We start from the raw sequence: 16,652 nt of genomic DNA, 5'->3' as shown, positions 1-16,652 counted from the left end.
TCTGGTGGGAGATTTTTGGGAATGTTTTTGGGAATTCTTGGGAAACACCCAGAGCTGGTGGGAGGTTTTGGGGATTTTTTTGGAATTTTTGGGAAATGCCCAGATCTGGTGGGAGTTTTGGGGAATGTTTTTGGGAATTCTTGGGAAACACCCAGAGCTGGTGGGTGGTTTTTGGGAATTTTTTGGGAATTCTTGGGAAACATCCAGAGCTGGTGGGAGTTTTTGGGAATTTTTGGGAGACGTCCAGATCTGGTGGGAGTTTTTTGGGAATTTTTTTGGGAATTCTTGGGAAACACCCAGATCTGGCGGGTGTTTTTTGGGAATTTTTTTGGAATTTTTGGGAAACGCCCAGATCTGGTGGGAGTTTTTTGGGAATTTTTTTGGGAATTCTTGGGAAACATCCAGATCTGGTGGGTGTTTTTTGGGAATTTTTTTGGGAATTCTTGGGAAACATCCAGATCTGGTGGGAGTTTTTTGGGAATGTTTTTGGGAATTCTTGGGAAACATCCAGATCTGGTGGGAGTTTTTTGGGAATTTTTTTGGGAATTCTTGGGAAACATCCAGATCTGGTGGGAGATTTTTGGGAATGTTTTTGGGAATTCTTGGGAAACACCCAGAGCTGGTGGGAGGTTTTGGGGATTTTTTTGGAATTTTTGGGAAATGCCCAGATCTGGTGGGAGTTTTGGGGAATGTTTTTGGGAATTCTTGGGAAACACCCAGAGCTGGTGGGTGGTTTTTGGGAATTTTTTGGGAATTTTTGGGAAACATCCAGATCTGGTGAGAGGTTTTGGGGAATTTCTGGGATTTTTTTGAGAATACTTTTGGATTTTTTGGGAAACACCCACACCTGGTGGGAGTTTTGGGGGAATTTTTTGAGGATTTTGTTGGGAATTTTTGGGAGACGCCCAGATCTGGTGGGAGACTTTTGGAAATTTTTTTTTTGGGGGGGGGGGGGGAAATTTTTTGGGATACTTTGGGATTTTTTTGGCAAACACCCAGATCTGGTGGGTGTTTTTTGGGAATTCCTGGGCCTTTTTGGGAACCACATCGATCCAACGGGGGGGGACACCCAAGCCTGGCATCCATGGGCACCTTCCCGTTCCTTGTAGGGGCAGAAACTCCTCTGGGGAGGTTCAACCCCCCCGAGACCCCGTGCGTTGCCTGAGGGGTCTCTCTGGAGCATTTCGGGGGGTCCTGGGGGCTCCTCCAGCAGCATCCCAAGGAAATGACCCTGGGCAGTGGGAGCGGGGCTGGGCAGCGGCTCCTCGGTCACCCTAAAAGCACCGAGGGGATTTTTGGTTTTGGTTCCTCTGTCCGAAGCTCTCGTCTTCCTCCGGAAAAGGGCCGTGGCAGCTTCTGCTCCCAGGGGATTTCCGGAGAAAAGAAATCATTAAAAATGGGATAAGAATAAAAGGAATCCTAGCTGTGAGTTAGGGTGATGGCACCAGGCGTGGTGGGACGAGGTGGCAGCTCTTGTCTCTGCCCGCACCAGCCAAGGTAACCCAACCGTGATGCGGCGAAACAGGGCAACATTCATCCCAAAAAATGGGATTTAAAGGTTGGATCCTCGGGAAGGATTCCTCGTGTCCCAGGGCTCAGCAAAGCTTCCCAGTTTCAGCAGCAGAGGCGAAAGGACGGGGTTTGGGCTCCCAAATCTGTCGGAGGGGTCACCGAGGGCGCAGCGTCAGCAGTGGGGCGTTCGGGGCTGATTTCAGCAGATTCGGGCCACAGACTCAGCCACGTCCTGTCAGGAGAAGCCCGAACCACCTCGGCTGACCACGGCTCAGGGATGAGGAGTGTCCCGTGTCCCTGCTGTCCCTCGCGTCCCTTCAAGGACTGAAATCAGTTACGCATCGCAGCCATGATTGTAGAATTCAACAATCTCTCCAGGCTCTGGGGTTCTCTGGGGCAGTTTCGGGCAGGGCGGGATCACCCAGGCGGGGTTTGGGCCCGACCCCCGGCTCCGCTCGGGATGCGGACAGGGTGCGCTGGCCCTTTAAGGCACGGACAGGTGCGGCAGCGCCACACCGCGCGGGGGGGCGGGACCGGCGGCGTTTGAGTGACTGAGAGGTTGACCAATAGGAAGGCAGAGTGCGGAGAGACCAGCCAATGAGCGGGCGGGAAGTGAGGGGGCGGGGCTGGGCTCGGCGGTGCTCGCTGAGGGGCGAAGCGCGGACCGGTCCCGTTCGGCTCCGTTCGGCACCGCTCGGCACCGCTCGGCTCCGTTCGGCACCGCTCGGCCATGGCGAGGCGGGCGGCGGCCCCCGCCGGGCCCGTCGGGGACGACTTCTCCTTCGTGAGCCCGGTGGCCAAGTACTTGCTCTTCTTCTTCAACCTGCTCTTCTGGGTGAGTGCGGGGACACCGCGACACCCCATTCCCGAAGAACCCCCGGCCCCTGGGGCTGTCCCCATCCCTGCTCCCCATTGGCATCACCCCATCGCCGGCATCCCCGGGACCCCCCAGCCCTTGGGGACCCCCGGCCCCTGGGGCTGGCCCCAGCCCTGCACCTATTTGGGACCCCGCATTCCCGGGATCCCCAGACCCACCTCCATCCTCAGGATTTTGGGGCTGTGCCCACCTATGGATCCCACTGGAATCCGCTCTCCTCGGGTATCCATCCCCGGGACCCGACCGTGACCCCGCACTCCTGAGGGATTCCCGGCTCCTGGGAGAGTCCCCATCCCACTGGGATCCCTCATTCCAGAACGGGTTTCCTCATTCCCCGAGGGGTTTTGGGGTCCTTTGGGTCCCCACCACCTCGCCGGGACCCTTCCTGGCCCCACACAGGTGACAAGGGGGACAGAGACCCCCCCTTGTCCCCAGCCCATCCCAGGGATATCTCTTGCAGGAAAGCCACGTGGTTTTCCGTGTTTGGGGGGCTTTTTGAGTTGGTTTTTTGGGGTTTTTTTGGTGGTTTGTTTGAGTTTTTTTCAGGGGATTTTTAAAATGTTTTTGAGGGATTTTTATGGTGTTGAAAGGTTTTATGTTTTGAGGATTTTTTTAATGTTTTAGGGATTTTTTAAAAAAGTGTTTTGGAGACTTTTGTACTGCTTGGGAGGTTTGGGAGGGGGGGGTTATGTTTTGGGGGTTTTTTTTTAATGCTTTTGTGAGGGGTTGTTTTTTTTTTTTGGCACGTTATTTCCGCGTTTGCAATCGTATTTTTGAGGAAGTTCCTGGCTTCCAATAAACCATGTCCCTGTATCCAGCCAGCCGGGGAGGAACAGGGCTGGCGGGGTGACCTTCTGGGAGGTGGGGACAGCGTGACAAGGGGAAACTGAGGCAGCGGCTCCAGCTCTGCTGCCCCGTCCGCGGGTGGGGACACGGGGGTGGTGACACCTGCGGGGGTCCCCCCCGTGTCCTGCTCTGCAGGTGATCTCCGTGGCGATGGTGGCCGTGGGCGTGTACGCGCGGCTGCTGAAGCACGCAGGTGAGCTCGGGGCTGCCCGTGGCTGCCGGGGGCTGGCGTGGGGCATCCCGGGCAGCGCCGGTGACGGCTCGCCGTGACAGAGGCGGCGATGGCGTGCCTGGCGGTGGACCCCGCCATCCTCCTGGTCGTGGTGGGCGTCCTCACCTTCCTCATCACCTTCTGCGGCTGCGTGGGCTCCTTGCGGGAGAACATCTGCCTGCTGCGGATGGTCAGTCCTGCGGAGGGGCGCGGGTCCCTCGTGGGGACGTGAGGGTGTCCGTGCCACGGTGCCCTCAGCATTCCCGTTCCTTTTCCCACAGTTCTCTGTCTGCCTGACCGTCGTGTTCCTCCTGCAGCTGGCAGCTGGTGTGCTGGGCTTTGTCTTCTCAGATAAGGTACTGGGGGGGGGCTGGGTGACCCCGAGCCTGTCCTGCTCGGTGACAACCTCGCTGGTGTCCCCCCGTTTGTCCCCCAGGCACGCGGGAAGGTCAGCGAGATCATCAACGGGGCCATCGTGCATTACCGGGATGACCTGGACCTGCAGAACCTCATTGATTTCGGGCAGAAGGAGGTGACCAGGGGGGGGTCTGGAGGGTCGGGGTTTCCCTCCAGTGGATGAGGACGTGTCCCCATTCCTGGGCCAGGCTTAAATCTGTGGGGTGGCACAGGCTGAGGACGTTGGATAAGAGGATTTGATGTTCGTGGTGATGCCCTGCCCAGGCAGGGAGAGGTTGGGGAGAGCTGGAGGAAAAGTGGGTGGGGGGCACGAGCAGCCCTGAGTGCCCTGTCCCCCTGCCATGGGCGGGGGTCCGCTCCCCGCAGTTCAGCTGCTGCGGGGGTGTCTCCTACAAGGACTGGTCCCAGAACATGTACTTCAACTGCACGGCCACCAACCCCAGCCACGAGCGCTGCTCCGTGCCCTTCTCCTGCTGCCTGCGCGACGCCAGCCAGGTCAGTCCTGGGGGTGCCTCAGGGGACCCTGCCCTGGGCCTGTCCTCCTTGGGGCTGGGCTGAGCCTGGAGCCCTTCCCAAGGACAGGGAACGCACTGATGGCAGCGTATGGACCCCATCCTGCCTTCTGGGTTTGGGTTCCCCATCCCACCCTCTGGGTTTGGGTTCCCCATCCCACTCTCCGGGTTTGGGTTCCCCATCCCACCCTCCGGGTTTGGGTTCCCCATCCACCCTCTGGGTTTGGGTTCCCCATCCCACCCTCCGGGTTTGGGTTCCCCATCCCACCCTCTGGGTTTGGGTTCCCCATCCCACCCTCCGGGTTTGGGTTCCCCATCCCACCCTCCGGGTTTGGGTTCCCCATCCCCCCTCTGGGTTTGGGTTCCTCATCCCCCCTCCGGGTTTGGGTTCCCCATCCACCTCCCGGGTTTGGGTTCCCCATCCCACTCTCCGGGTTTGGGTTCCCCATCCCCCCTCCAGGTTTGGGTTCCCCATCCCCCCTCCGGGTTTGGGTTCCCCATCCACCTCCCGGGTTTGGGTTCCCCATCCCACTCTCCAAGTTTGGGTTCCCCATCCCCCCTCCGGGTTTGGGTTCCCCATCCCCCCTCTGGGTTTGGGTTCCCCATCCCCCCTCCGGGTTTGGGTTCCCCATCCACCTCCCGGGTTTGGGTTCCCCATCCACCCTCCGGGTTTGGGTTCCCCATCCCACCCTCCGGGTTTGGGGACTCCCAGCTGGGGCTGCTGTGCTGAAGTGGGGGTGGTTTTCTCTTTGGGAGCAGGGGGTATTGAAGGACTCTGGCTCTGGAGGGCTGGCGTGGGGACACCCGAGGAGGGGGACACCCCACCAAGGCCAGGGCCAGAGCTCCTGGTCACCCTACGGCTGCCCCTCAAGAGCAGGGACCCCAGCGTGTTCTGTCCCCAGCCCTGCTGTGCTCTGTCCCCTCTCCCAGGCTGTCATCAACACCATGTGTGGCCACGGGATGCAGGCCAGGGGCTACCTGGAGGCCAGTGCCTTCATCTACACCAACGGCTGCATCGACAAGCTGGTCAACTGGACCCACAGCAACCTCTTCCTGCTGGGGGGCATCACGCTGGGGCTGGCCCTGCCCCAGGTACGGGCCCCGGGCACTGCTGGGGAGAAGGGTCTGTCCCCAAGCTCTGCTCTGTGGGGTTTTTTTTGGGGAGTTGCCTTAACGGTGTGGCTGATTGCAAGCTGGGGGAGCTGGGATGGGATTTGGGGTGGGGGAGCGATGCAGATGTCAGGCACGGGGGGCATGGGGTGGCCCTGCCTGGTGTCCCTCAGCACCTCCCTCTCCCATTCCTCTTCTGCTCTCTCCCCCCTCCCTCTTGCTCTTTCCCTTTCTCTTGCTTTTCTCTCCTTCCTCTTCCTCTCCCACTTCCCTCGTCCCCTTCCTTCCCTCTCCCTATCTCTCCGCCCTTCTTCTTCCCTTCCCATTCCTCTCTCTTCCCTTTCCCCTTCCCCTCTCATTTCCTTCCCTCTCCTCTTCCTTTCTCTTCCCTTCTCCTCCCTCTTCCTCTCCTCCTTCTCTCTCTCCTTCCCTTTATCTCTCTTCCCCTTTCCTTCTCCTCATCCCCTCCTTCTCCTTCATCTCCCCCTTCTTCTCCTCTCCCTCTCCCTATCTATCCCTCCTTCCTCTTACCTTCCCCTTCTCCCTCTCCCCCTCCCTTCCTCTGTTCCTTTCCCTCCCTCTCTCTTTCCCCTCTCCGTCCCTCCCCTCCAGCTGGTGGGCATCGTCCTGGCGCAGCTCCTCATCAACCAGATCCGCGACCAGATCAAGCTGCAGCTCTACAACCAGCAGCACCGGGCAGACCCCTGGTACTGAGCTCGCCCCGGGGTCTCCACGGGCATTCCCAAACCCCGGATCTGCGGGAAGAGCCGGAGGGGCTTTGCTGGAGAAGACGGAATGCAGAGAGGGATGTGCAGGGACCGTGGAGACTCCGTGCCTTTGGCAGCCGGTGCTGGGCTTGGCCAGGATGTGCTGAGCTGAACCAGCGCCGGGGAATCGCTGTCTGTGTGTCTGTCTGTCCGTCCTGCTGGTGCACAAACCGTGCACAAAGCTCTGCACGCGGATGTGCTTCCCCTCTCTCCACGTGTGCTGGAGAAGGACATTTATCCGTGTGTGTGTGTGTGTGTGTGTGTGTGTGTGTCCGTGCACCGAGCTGCCTTCGCCCAGGCTGGGCTGCAGGAACTGGGGGAATTTGGGGACATTCCCCCCATCACCGGCTGCCACATCGGCTCCGTCCCGCTGTCCCTGGGCAGCCGAGGCCACAGGACCCGAGGGGACAGCCCCGCGGCCTGGCCGTGCCCCGCCGTGCCGAGCCCCTCGCGGACGAGTCGCTGCCGGGCTGTGCCGCTTCCTTGGCTTTCACGGACAAGAAAGAGACGAGCCCGGCCGCTCCGAGCTCTGCCAGCCCTGCAGGGGACAGCACGGTGGCTCTGGGGACAGGCAGAGGCCGCCCCCCCGCTCCGCTGCCGGGACCCTGCGCTGTTGTGCCGCCGGGAGACCCCGAAACAGGCCGGGAAAAGGCGCTGAGGGGCCGCCCCGCGGGCTCGGCCTGGCCGCGGCCTCTCGGAGCTGTCGCAAACCTGTGGGTGGAGCTTTTCGGAGTTGGGTTTTTTCTTTTTTTTTCTTTTTTTTTTTTTCCCTTTTAATTTTCCCTTCTGCTCAGGCTGGGTGGTCCCTCCCGCGGAGGGAGCCGGGATGCGGCCCAGCGCACGGCTCTTTGTGTGCGGCCGGGAGGCTTCTCTCCTCAAAAAAAACCACCCCTTTTTGGCCTCTTTTCCCCTCAAAATCCACCTCATCCCCCCGCCGGAATGTGGTTTGTTACCCCAAAAAGTGATTTCTTCCCCCCCGAAGTGCTTGCTTCTCCGACACCTCCCCTAAAATACCCGGATTTTTCCCCTACAAAAGTTACCTTTCTCCCCAAAACTTCTCCTCCAAAGTGCTACTTCTCAAAAAAAAAAAAAAAAAAGCAAGTTTGCTCCAAAAAGTAGCTGCTCTCCAAAAAACTGGCTTTCCCCCCAAAAAAACCCTGTCTTTTCTCTCCCAAAAGCGACTTTTCTTCCCCCGAAAGGGCCTTCTCCCCAAAAACCAAATTTTCTCCCCAAAAAATTCTTTTGTCCCCCCAAACTGATTTTTCCCCAAAAAAAAGTAATTGCCCCTAAAAAAAGGAACTTTCCTCCACAAAAATCAAGTTCTCTCCCCTCAAAATTATTTTTTCTCTCCTGAAATTGAATTTTCCCCAAAAAGAGAACTCCCCCCTCAAAAAAGTAACTTTTTTTTCCCCAGAAAAAGTATTTTTCATCACTGAAAAGTGACTTTTACCCCCAAAAAAGTAATTTTTCCTTTAAAAAAGTAACTTTTCTTCCCCCCAAAGTGACTTCTCTTCCCCCAAAAAGTTTTATCCACAAATGGAAACTTTTCCCTCCCAATCAAGTGCTTTTTGTCCCCTAAAAATGACTTTTGTTCCCCCAAAACCAACTTTTCTCCTCTCAAAAGTGGCTTCTTTCCCCCAAAGGCAACTCTTCACCTCCAAAAAGTAACTTTTTACTCACAAAGGCCTTTTCATCACAAAGACATTTTATTCCAGCAAAAAAAAAAAGAGTACCTTTTTCTCACAAGAAGGAACTTTTTCCTCACAAAATTGACATTTTCCTCATATAAAGTGATGTTTTCATCACAAATGCAACTTTTTCCTCCCAAAATTGTACCTTTTCTTCAAAAGAATGAACTTTTCCCTCACAAATAGTGACTTTTTCATACGGAAAGGGAACTTTTTCCTCCCAGAAGTGACTTTTTCCTCACAAAAGGGACGTGTTCTTCACAAAAAGGGACTTCTTCCCCACAAGAGTGAGTTTTTCCTCAGAAAAAGGAACTTTTTCTTCAAAAAAAAAGAACTTTTCCCTCACAAAAAGTGACTTTTTTTCCTCACGAGTGAGTTTTTTCCTCACAAAAAGGACGTGTTCTTCACAAAAAGGGACTTCTTCCCCACACGAGTGAGTTTTTCCTCAGAAAAAGGAACTTTTTCTTCAAAAAAAAAGAACTTTTCCCTCACAAAAAGTGACTTTTTTTCCTCACGAGTGAGTTCTTTTCCTCACAAAAAGGAACTGTCCCCTCAGAAAAAGGAATCTTTTCCCCACAAAAAGCGCCTTTTCCTCACCAAAAGCGACTTTTCCCTCACCAAAAGCGACTTTTTCCTCACGAGAAGAACTTTTTCCTCGCAAAACCCCACTTTTCCCTAACTTTTTAGCGACTTTTCCCCCTCACAAATCGCGTCTCTTACCCTCCGCAGCGCTTCCCCCGCGGTCCCTCCCTCAGCCCGCCCCGGCGGGGGGCGCGGGCCGGGCCGGGCCGCGGGCGGCGGCGGCGGCGGCGGAGGAGGAGGAGGCGGAGGAGGAGCAGCGGGGCCGCTCCGCTCGCTCCCGGCGAGCCCAACAAAGGCGACGGGGCCATGGCGGGCCCCTCGCCCCGCTCCGAGCCGCCCTAAGCCCGCCGAGCACCGCCGCGATGTGGCCGGGCCGCGGCGGGAGGCGCTGGGCGCTGGCGCTGGCCTTGGCGCTGGCCCTGGGCGGCCGCTGCCCCGCCGCCCACAACGCCTCGGCCGGGCCCCCGCGCTGCCGCCGCCCCGCGCCCTGCGAGCGGCTCCGCTTCGGCGCCTGCCTGGGCTCGGCGCTGCCCTACGCCGCCACCTCCACGCTGCTGGCCACCGACTCCGCCTCGCAGGAGGAGGCGCACGGGAAGCTGCTGCTCTGGTCCGGTACGGACGGGACGGCACCGGGAGCGGGGCGAGTGCGGGAGAGGCCCGGGATGGGGCTGGAGGGGGATGGGGGAGCCGTGAAGGGAGGCGCGGGGTGGGGGGGGGATGTGGAGGGAGAGGTTGGGTGTAGTGTGGAGGGGGTGGGATATTGGGGGGCTGGGGATGGGTACGGTGTAGAAAAGTGGATAGAGGGGGAGTGGGGGTGAGTACAGTATAGAAAAGTGGATAGCAGGGGAGTGGGGATGAGTACAGTATAGAAAAGTGGATAGCAGGGGAGTGGGTATGGGTACAGTATAGAAAAGTGGATAGAGGGGGAGTGGGGATGAGTACAGTATAGAAAAGTGGATAGAGGGGGAGTGGGGATGGGTACAGTATAGAAAAGTGGATAGAGGGGGAGTGGGGATGGGTACAGTATAGAAAAGTGGATAGAGGGGGAGTGGGGATGAGTACAGTGTAGAAAAGTGGATAGAGGGGGAGTGGGGATGAGTACAGTATAGAAAAGTGGATAGAGGGGGAGTGGGGATGAGTACAGTATAGAAAAGTGGATAGAGGGGGAGTGGGGATGAGTACAGTATAGAAAAGTGGATAGCAGGGGAGTGGGGATGGGTACAGTATAGAAAAGTGGATAGAGGGGGAGTGGGGATGGGTACAGTATAGAAAAGTGGATAGAGGGGGAGTGGGGATGAGTACAGTGTAGAAAAGTGGATAGAGGGGGAGTGGGGATGAGTACAGTATAGAAAAGTGGATAGAGGGGGAGTGGGGATGAGTACAGTATAGAAAAGTGGATAGCAGGGGAGTGGGGATGGGTACAGTATAGAAAAGTGGATAGAGGGGGAGTGGGGATGGGTACAGTGTAGAAAAGTGGATAGCAGGGGAGTGGGGATGGGTACAGTATAGAAAAGTGGATAGAGGGGGAGTGGGGATGGGTACAGTATAGAAAAGTGGATAGAGGGGGAGTGGGGATGGGTACAGTATAGAAAAGTGGATAGAGGGGGAGTGGGGATGGGTACAGTATAGAAAAGTGGATAGAGGGGGAGTGGGGATGGGTACAGTATAGAAAAGTGGATAGAGGGGGAGTGGGGATGGGTACAGTATAGAAAAGTGGATAGAGGGGGAGTGGGGATGGGTACAGTATAGAAAAGTGGATAGCAGGGGAGTGGGGATGGGTACAGTATAGAAAAGTGGATAGAGGGGGAGTGGGTATGGGTACAGTATAGAAAAGTGGATAGAGGGGGAGTGGGGATGGGTACAGTGTAGAAAAGTGGATGGGGGGGTGGGTATGGGTACAGTATAGAAAAGTGTATAGAGGGGGAGTGGGGATGGGTACAGTGTAGAAAAGTGGATAGAGGGGGAGTGGGGATGGGTACAGTATAGAAAAGTGTATAGAGGGGGAGTGGGGATGGGTACAGTATAGAAAAGTGGATAGCAGGGGAGTGGGGATGGGTACAGTATAGAAAAGTGGATAGAGGGGGAGTGGGGATGGGTACAGTATAGAAAAGTGGATAGAGGGGGAGTGGGGATGGGTACAGTGTAGAAAAGTGGATGGGGGGGTGGGTATGGGTACAGTATAGAAAAGTGTATAGAGGGGGAGTGGGGATGGGTACAGTGTAGAAAAGTGGATAGAGGGGGAGTGGGGATGGGTACAGTATAGAAAAGTGTATAGAGGGGGAGTGGGGATGGGTACAGTATAGAAAAGTGGATAGCAGGGGAGTGGGGATGGGTACAGTATAGAAAAGTGGATAGCAGGGGAGTGGGGATGGGTACAGTATAAAAAACTGTATAGAGGGGGGCTGGGCATGGGTACAGTATGGAAACCTCTGTAGCAGGGGACAGGGGATGGATTCATGTAGAGGGGAGCAGTGTAGCGGGAGGTAGGGGATGGCTACAGTACAGATATTTGCATGGCAGGAGTCTGGGGATGGGGGCAGTATAGAAAATGGTTTATTGGGGGCTGGGGATGGGTACATATAGAAAATGGTTTATTTGGGGAGTGGGGATGGGTACATATAGAAAATGGTTTATCAGGGGCTGGGGGTGGGCACAGTGTGGAGAAGAGCAGTACAGGGGGTACAGTACAGAGGGGAGCAGTACAGCAGGGACGGGGGCTGAGCCCCTATGGCAGGGGCTCTGTCCAGCCCCGCTGACGGGCACGGTGCCCCCGAGGCCCTACAGAGGGGTCCCAGCGCTGTGTGGGTGCTGTGGGGGCACAGCAGGAGCTGGCCGTGCCCGGGGTGGTGACGGCGCTGTCCCCTCCCCGCAGGCCTGCGCAACGCCCCGCGCTGCTGGGACGTCATCCAGCCCCTGCTCTGCGCCGTGTACATGCCCAAGTGCGAGGATGGGCAGGTGGAGCTGCCCAGCCAGACCCTGTGCCAGGCCACCCGGGCACCCTGCACCATCGTGGAGCGCGAGCGCGGCTGGCCCGACTTCCTCAAGTGCACCACCGACCGCTTCCCCGAGGGGTGCCCGGTACGGCGCGGGCACACGGGGATGGGAAGGGAAATTCCTTTCTGGAGGAGAAAAGGGTTGGTGTTGGTCAGTCTGGAGAAGAGAAGGATCCAGGGAGAGCTCCGAGCCCCTTGCAGGGCCTAAAGGGGCTCCAGGAGAGCTGCAGAGGGACTGGGGCCAAGGCCTGGAGGGCCAGGAGCCAGGGAATGGCTTCCCAGTGCCAGAGGGCAGGGCTGGATGGGAGATTGGGAATTGGGAATTGCTGGCTGGGAGGGTGGGCAGGCCCTGGCCCAGGGTGCCCAGAGCAGCTGGGGCTGCCCCTGGATCCCTGGCAGTGGCCAAGGCCAGGCTGGACATTGGGGCTGGAGCAGCCTGGCACAGTGGGAGGTGTCCCTGCCCGTGGCAGAGGTGGCACTGGAGGGGCTTTAAGGTCCTTTCCACACAAACCATTCCATGATTCCACAGTGACTATGAAACCCAGCTGTCCCCTGCCCTCCATGGGGGACTGGTGTCCATCTTGGCCACGGGGGTGTCTCCTGTTCCTCCTCCTCCTCCTGCTCCTCCTCCTCCTCCTCTTCCTCCTCCTCCTCAGAGCCTCGTTTCCCCTCTGGCAGAATGAGGTCCAGAACATCAAGTTCAACAGCTCGGGGCAGTGCGAGGCGCCGCTGGTGAGGACAGACAACCCCAAGAGCTGGTACGAGGACGTGGAGGGCTGCGGCATCCAGTGCCAGAACCCGCTCTTCACCGAGAAGGAGCACCGCGAGATGCACGTCTACATCGCCGCCTTCAGCTCCGTCACCATCTTCTGCACCTTCTTCACCCTGGTGAGACGCGGGGGAACACGGGGAGGTGTCCCCAAAAGGGGACCGGGCACTGAGCTGTCACATTCTCCACCCCCCAGGCCACGTTTGTTGCCGACTGGAGGAACTCCAACCGCTACCCCGCCGTCATCCTGTTCTACGTCAACGCCTGCTTCTTCGTGGGCAGCATCGGCTGGCTGGCACAGTTCATGGACGGCGCCCGCAAAGAGATCGTGTGCCGGGCCGACGGCACCATGCGGCTCGGGGAGCCCACGTAGGTGTCACCTCCGTCCCCAGCCCACCACCAGAGCTGTCCCGGGCACCAAGGAGGGCTCTTGGAGGGTGAGACCCCCTTCCTCCTGCGCGTCCCCTCGGGGAGGTTGGTGACACGCTTGTCTCTGCAGCTCCAACGAGACGCTGTCCTGCGTCATCATCTTCGTCATCGTGTACTACTCGCTGATGTCGGGGGTCATCTGGTTTGTCATGCTCACCTACGCCTGGCACACGTCCTTCAAGGCGCTGGGCACCACCTACCAGCCGCTGCTGGGCAAGACCTCCTACTTCCACCTCATCACCTGGTCCATCCCCTTCGTGCTCACCGTGGCCATCCTGGCTGTGGCGCAGGTAACGGGGCCGCCGTCACGGGGCGATGTCTCAGGGTGACGCCCACACAGCCAGCTGACCCTGCTGTCCCTGTCCCTGCCAGGTGGACGGTGACTCTGTCAGTGGCATCTGCTTCGTGGGCTACAAGAACTACCGCTACCGAGCCGGCTTCGTGCTGGCACCCATCGGGCTCGTGCTCATCGTGGGGGGCTATTTCCTCATCCGGGGTAGGTGTGGGCTCTGGGAAGGGGTGGGGTCGCCGTGGGTGTCCCCACACCCTGACCCCCTCATCCTCCACCACAGGGGTCATGACGCTCTTCTCCATCAAGAGCAACCACCCCGGGCTGCTGAGCGAGAAGGCGGCCAGCAAGATCAACGAGACCATGCTGCGCCTGGGTGAGGGCTCCCCCAGCACTGTTCCCGAGGGAACTGGAGTGGGAATGGGGGCATTTTGTCCCCTGAAGTCACCAGAGGTGGTGGCAGTGGGGGACAAAGCTGCAGTGGCGGTGGCACAGGCCCAGTGCAGCGTCTTTGTCTCGGTGTCACCGGGGGTTTGGCTGAAGCGGGGATGTCCCTCTTCTCTTCCAGGCATCTTCGGCTTCTTGGCCTTTGGCTTCGTCTTCATCACCTTTGGCTGCCACTTCTACGACTTCTTCAACCAGGCCGAGTGGGAGCGCAGCTTCCGGGAATACGTCCTGTGAGTGGGACGGGGACAGGGGTGGCCCCCGGCACCCCGCACCGCAGCGGGGACGGCCCCATGTCCTCCACCAGCGGTGCCACCGCATCGCCGCGGGGCCCTGGCCCTACAGCCACCGTCCCCCGTGCGTCCCCGCAGGTGCGAGGCCAACGTGACCATCGCCACGCAGACCAACAAACCCATCCCGGACTGCGAGATCAAGAACCGGCCGAGCCTCCTGGTGGAGAAGATCAACCTCTTCGCCATGTTCGGCACCGGCGTCTCCATGAGCACCTGGGTCTGGACCAAGGCCACCCTGCTCATCTGGAAGCGCACCTGGTGCAGGTGGGACCCCGAGGGTGTCACCCGAGCTCCCCTCCTGCCCCATCCGATGGGATTTTGGAGGACATTCCCCAGATGTTTGTCCCTCAGCTCAATGAGCTGTGGGCTCACAGCAGCTCAGGAATGGGGTGGCCTCTCCCATTTGTGGGACACCTCCATCCCCAGGGAACCCATTCCCCAGCATGGTGTGCCCATCCAGCACGGGAGGGGGAGATGGGGAGGGTCCCTGTGCCCCCAGCTGTGACACCTGTGCCCCTCCACGTCCCCTCTGTGCCCCTCCGTGTCCCCAGGCTGACGGGGCAGAGCGATGACCAACCCAAGAGGATCAAGAAGAGCAAGATGATCGCCAAGGCCTTCTCCAAGCGCAAGGAGCTGCTGCGCGACCCGGGCCAGGAGCTGTCCTTCAGCATGCACACCGTGTCCCACGACGGCCCCGTGGGTACGTGCCCGTGGCAGGGGATGTCCCCAGCAGCACCCTGGGGTCCCCACTGTCCCCCCCTTGACCGGACACCCCTGTCCCTGCAGCTGGTTTGGCGTTCGACATCAACGAGCCGTCGGCCGACGTGTCCTCGGCGTGGGCCCAGCACGTCACCAAGATGGTGGCCAGGAGAGGGGCTATCCTGCCCCAGGACATCTCCGTGACACCCGTGGCGACACCTGGCAAGTGCTTGGGGACCGCGCGGGGGATTTCTGGGGGATGAGCCGCGCTGGGGGTGTCGGGGCTGTGCGGGGAGGCGGAGTTGGGGGTGGTGGCCGGCACGGGCGGGGATGTGGCCACTCACAGCCACCTCACCCCGCGTCCCCCAGTGCCACCAGAGGAGAGAGCCAACCTGTGGGTGGTGGAGGCCGACGTGTCCCCGGAGCTGCAGAAGCGCAGCGGCCGCAAGAAGAAGAGGAGGAAGAAGAAGAAGGAGGTGAACCCCGACCCCGAGCGCTGCCTGGGGGGCTCCGCAGCCCTCGCCGCGCCCAGCGCCGTCCCTCGCCTGCCCCGCCTGCCCCCTCAGCCCTGCCTGGTGGCCTTTGCCCCCGATGTCCTGCCACCTGTCCAGCCCGATGCCACCTTCCCCGGGGGCCCGTGGGACGGGCGCCGCAGAGCCAACGTCTTGCACCTCATCAGCAACCCCTTCTGCCCTGAGAGCAGGGCCGCGGACGAGGAGAGCCCCGGCCCCGCTGCTGGGCGCTGGCAGCACAACGGGGGCCCCCTGTGGCCCCCCAACCCCGGCCCCCTGCCCCGCCCCGGGGGGCCCAGGACTCAGGGCCGCCGCGCAGGGCTGGCCCCCATCCACTCTCGGACCAACCTGGTGGACGCGGAGCTGCTGGATCCCGATTCGGACTTCTGATCCCACCGGGATGTGGGCAGGGGATGGGCTGAGACCCAAAGGCTCCTCCAGCAGCCCGCGAGGGGACACCAGAACCCACCTCATCCCCCTGGGATCCGTCCCAAATATCCCACCAGCGTGGCCACGTCCGATTTCTCCCCTTGGAGGCCGCATCTGCATCAGCCAGACAGACTCGATGCCCTTCCCAGCCTGGCAAGGGTTTGGGATTCCCTCCAGCATCCCTGGGAGAAAGGAGCTGTCAGCGGAACAAGCCCCAGCTCCCACAGGGATTTAAGGACGAGGGGGACACTCGGGGACAGCGTAGATCAGGGTAGATTTTGGGGAGGTTTGCCCCACACCCCGGGGTGCTGACGGCCCTGGCTCTGCCCCACCCACGGCTAGAGGTACGTAGAGCTCACACACACTTTGTGCCAATAGGGAATTTTTTCTTAAATTTCTGATTTTTTTTTTAATCTTTGTATCATGATGGGGACGTGATGCCAGGCACGGCCTCTGCTCGGGGTGAGCCCACAGGGGCGGCAGCAGCAGCAGCATCCCTGGGATGCTCCCCTATTTTGGGTTCACCCCAATCCCTTCAGAGATCCCAAAGTGCCTTCCAGCTCCCCAGAGAGCTGAGCCAGACCCAGATCGGGATCAGTGGGGTGCCAGCGCCACGGGAAATGGGAAGAGAATCGCCTCGGGCTGCGTGGGCACTCCCTGAGCGAAAAGAAATCCCCAAAAAACCTTCAAACCTCGGCGTGCTCGAGGTGAATCAGGGTCAGCAACCCCCAGGGCAAAGCTTTTTATTATTTTTTTAGGAAAAAAAAAAAGGAGAAAATGAACTCGCAGCAAACCCAGCCGAGCCCTGAGGCAGGAGGGCTCCAGTCCCTGCTGGTGTTTGATGTGCCCATTACCCCTGTTTTTATTAAGTCCTGGCTTTTTTGGGTTTTTTTCTGCTATCCCAGCGATTTCCACGGGTTCTTTTTTGCTGTGTAAAGGAAAACCCTCCTGTATCAGTATTAAATTTACCGAGTTTTCATTCCCAGTGCTTTCTCTGGGCTCTTTGGGGGAGGGATCAATGTGGGAAAACACTGGGGGGAGCTTGTCCTTTCTCCTAAAACTCCTTCCTGCTTTGAAAACGGCTTTAAAAACTGCTTGAAGCTGCTTTAAAGTGCTTCAAACTCCTTTAAAGCACCGTAAAAACTGCTTTAAAGTGCTCTGAACTCCCCTGCTCCACCTGTGGAATGCAGAAGGGAGGGTCTGGAAATGCCAGCGGGTGCTGTGGGGACACTTTTGGGGACAACTGGACAGTTTTGGGGACAACTGGCCGCAA

At 58.8% G+C, this 16,652-nt stretch overlaps 2 protein-coding genes across 2 annotated transcripts; both read left to right on the top strand.

Moving 5' to 3' along the window:
• Positions 1-2,139: 2,139 nt before the first annotated feature.
• On the top strand, positions 2,140-8,295 carry TSPAN33 (tetraspanin 33). Its single transcript, XM_032106896.1, has 8 exons — positions 2,140-2,347; positions 3,371-3,428; positions 3,509-3,636; positions 3,728-3,802; positions 3,883-3,978; positions 4,230-4,358; positions 5,306-5,467; positions 6,098-8,295. The coding sequence occupies exons 1-8, from the start codon at positions 2,243-2,245 to the stop codon at positions 6,197-6,199; spliced, it is 855 nt and encodes a 284-aa protein (XP_031962787.1). The 5' UTR covers positions 2,140-2,242; the 3' UTR covers positions 6,200-8,295.
• Positions 8,296-8,748: 453 nt separating this feature from the next.
• Positions 8,749-16,364, top strand: SMO (smoothened, frizzled class receptor). Its single transcript, XM_032106895.1, has 12 exons — positions 8,749-9,134; positions 11,395-11,600; positions 12,194-12,403; positions 12,481-12,653; positions 12,784-13,003; positions 13,086-13,209; positions 13,286-13,378; positions 13,571-13,679; positions 13,818-14,003; positions 14,291-14,439; positions 14,526-14,660; positions 14,808-16,364. The coding sequence occupies exons 1-12, from the start codon at positions 8,885-8,887 to the stop codon at positions 15,338-15,340; spliced, it is 2,388 nt and encodes a 795-aa protein (XP_031962786.1). The 5' UTR covers positions 8,749-8,884; the 3' UTR covers positions 15,341-16,364.
• Positions 16,365-16,652: the final 288 nt, after the last annotated feature.

Source organism: Corvus moneduloides, chromosome 4 (genome assembly GCF_009650955.1).
Source record: "Corvus moneduloides isolate bCorMon1 chromosome 4, bCorMon1.pri, whole genome shotgun sequence".
Taxonomy (NCBI): Eukaryota; Metazoa; Chordata; class Aves; order Passeriformes; family Corvidae; genus Corvus; species Corvus moneduloides.
Note: the sequence above shows the minus strand (reverse complement) of the source record. Positions and strands in the feature narration are given on the sequence as shown.

Bases quoted from the DNA above. Each gene is read 5' to 3' on its own strand.
- SMO (XM_032106895.1), top strand. From the start codon at position 8,885: ATGTGGCCGGGCCGCGGCGGGAGGCGCTGGGCGCTGGCGCTGGCCTTG. The intron at 9,135-11,394 runs GTACGGACGGGA...CCCTCCCCGCAG, and splicing joins GAAGCTGCTGCTCTGGTCCG to GCCTGCGCAACGCCCCGCGC. The intron at 13,680-13,817 runs GTGAGTGGGACG...GCGTCCCCGCAG, and splicing joins AGCTTCCGGGAATACGTCCT to GTGCGAGGCCAACGTGACCA.
- TSPAN33 (XM_032106896.1), top strand. From the start codon at position 2,243: ATGGCGAGGCGGGCGGCGGCCCCCGCCGGGCCCGTCGGGGACGACTTC. The intron at 2,348-3,370 runs GTGAGTGCGGGG...CCTGCTCTGCAG, and splicing joins TCTTCAACCTGCTCTTCTGG to GTGATCTCCGTGGCGATGGT. The intron at 3,803-3,882 runs GTACTGGGGGGG...TTTGTCCCCCAG, and splicing joins GCTTTGTCTTCTCAGATAAG to GCACGCGGGAAGGTCAGCGA.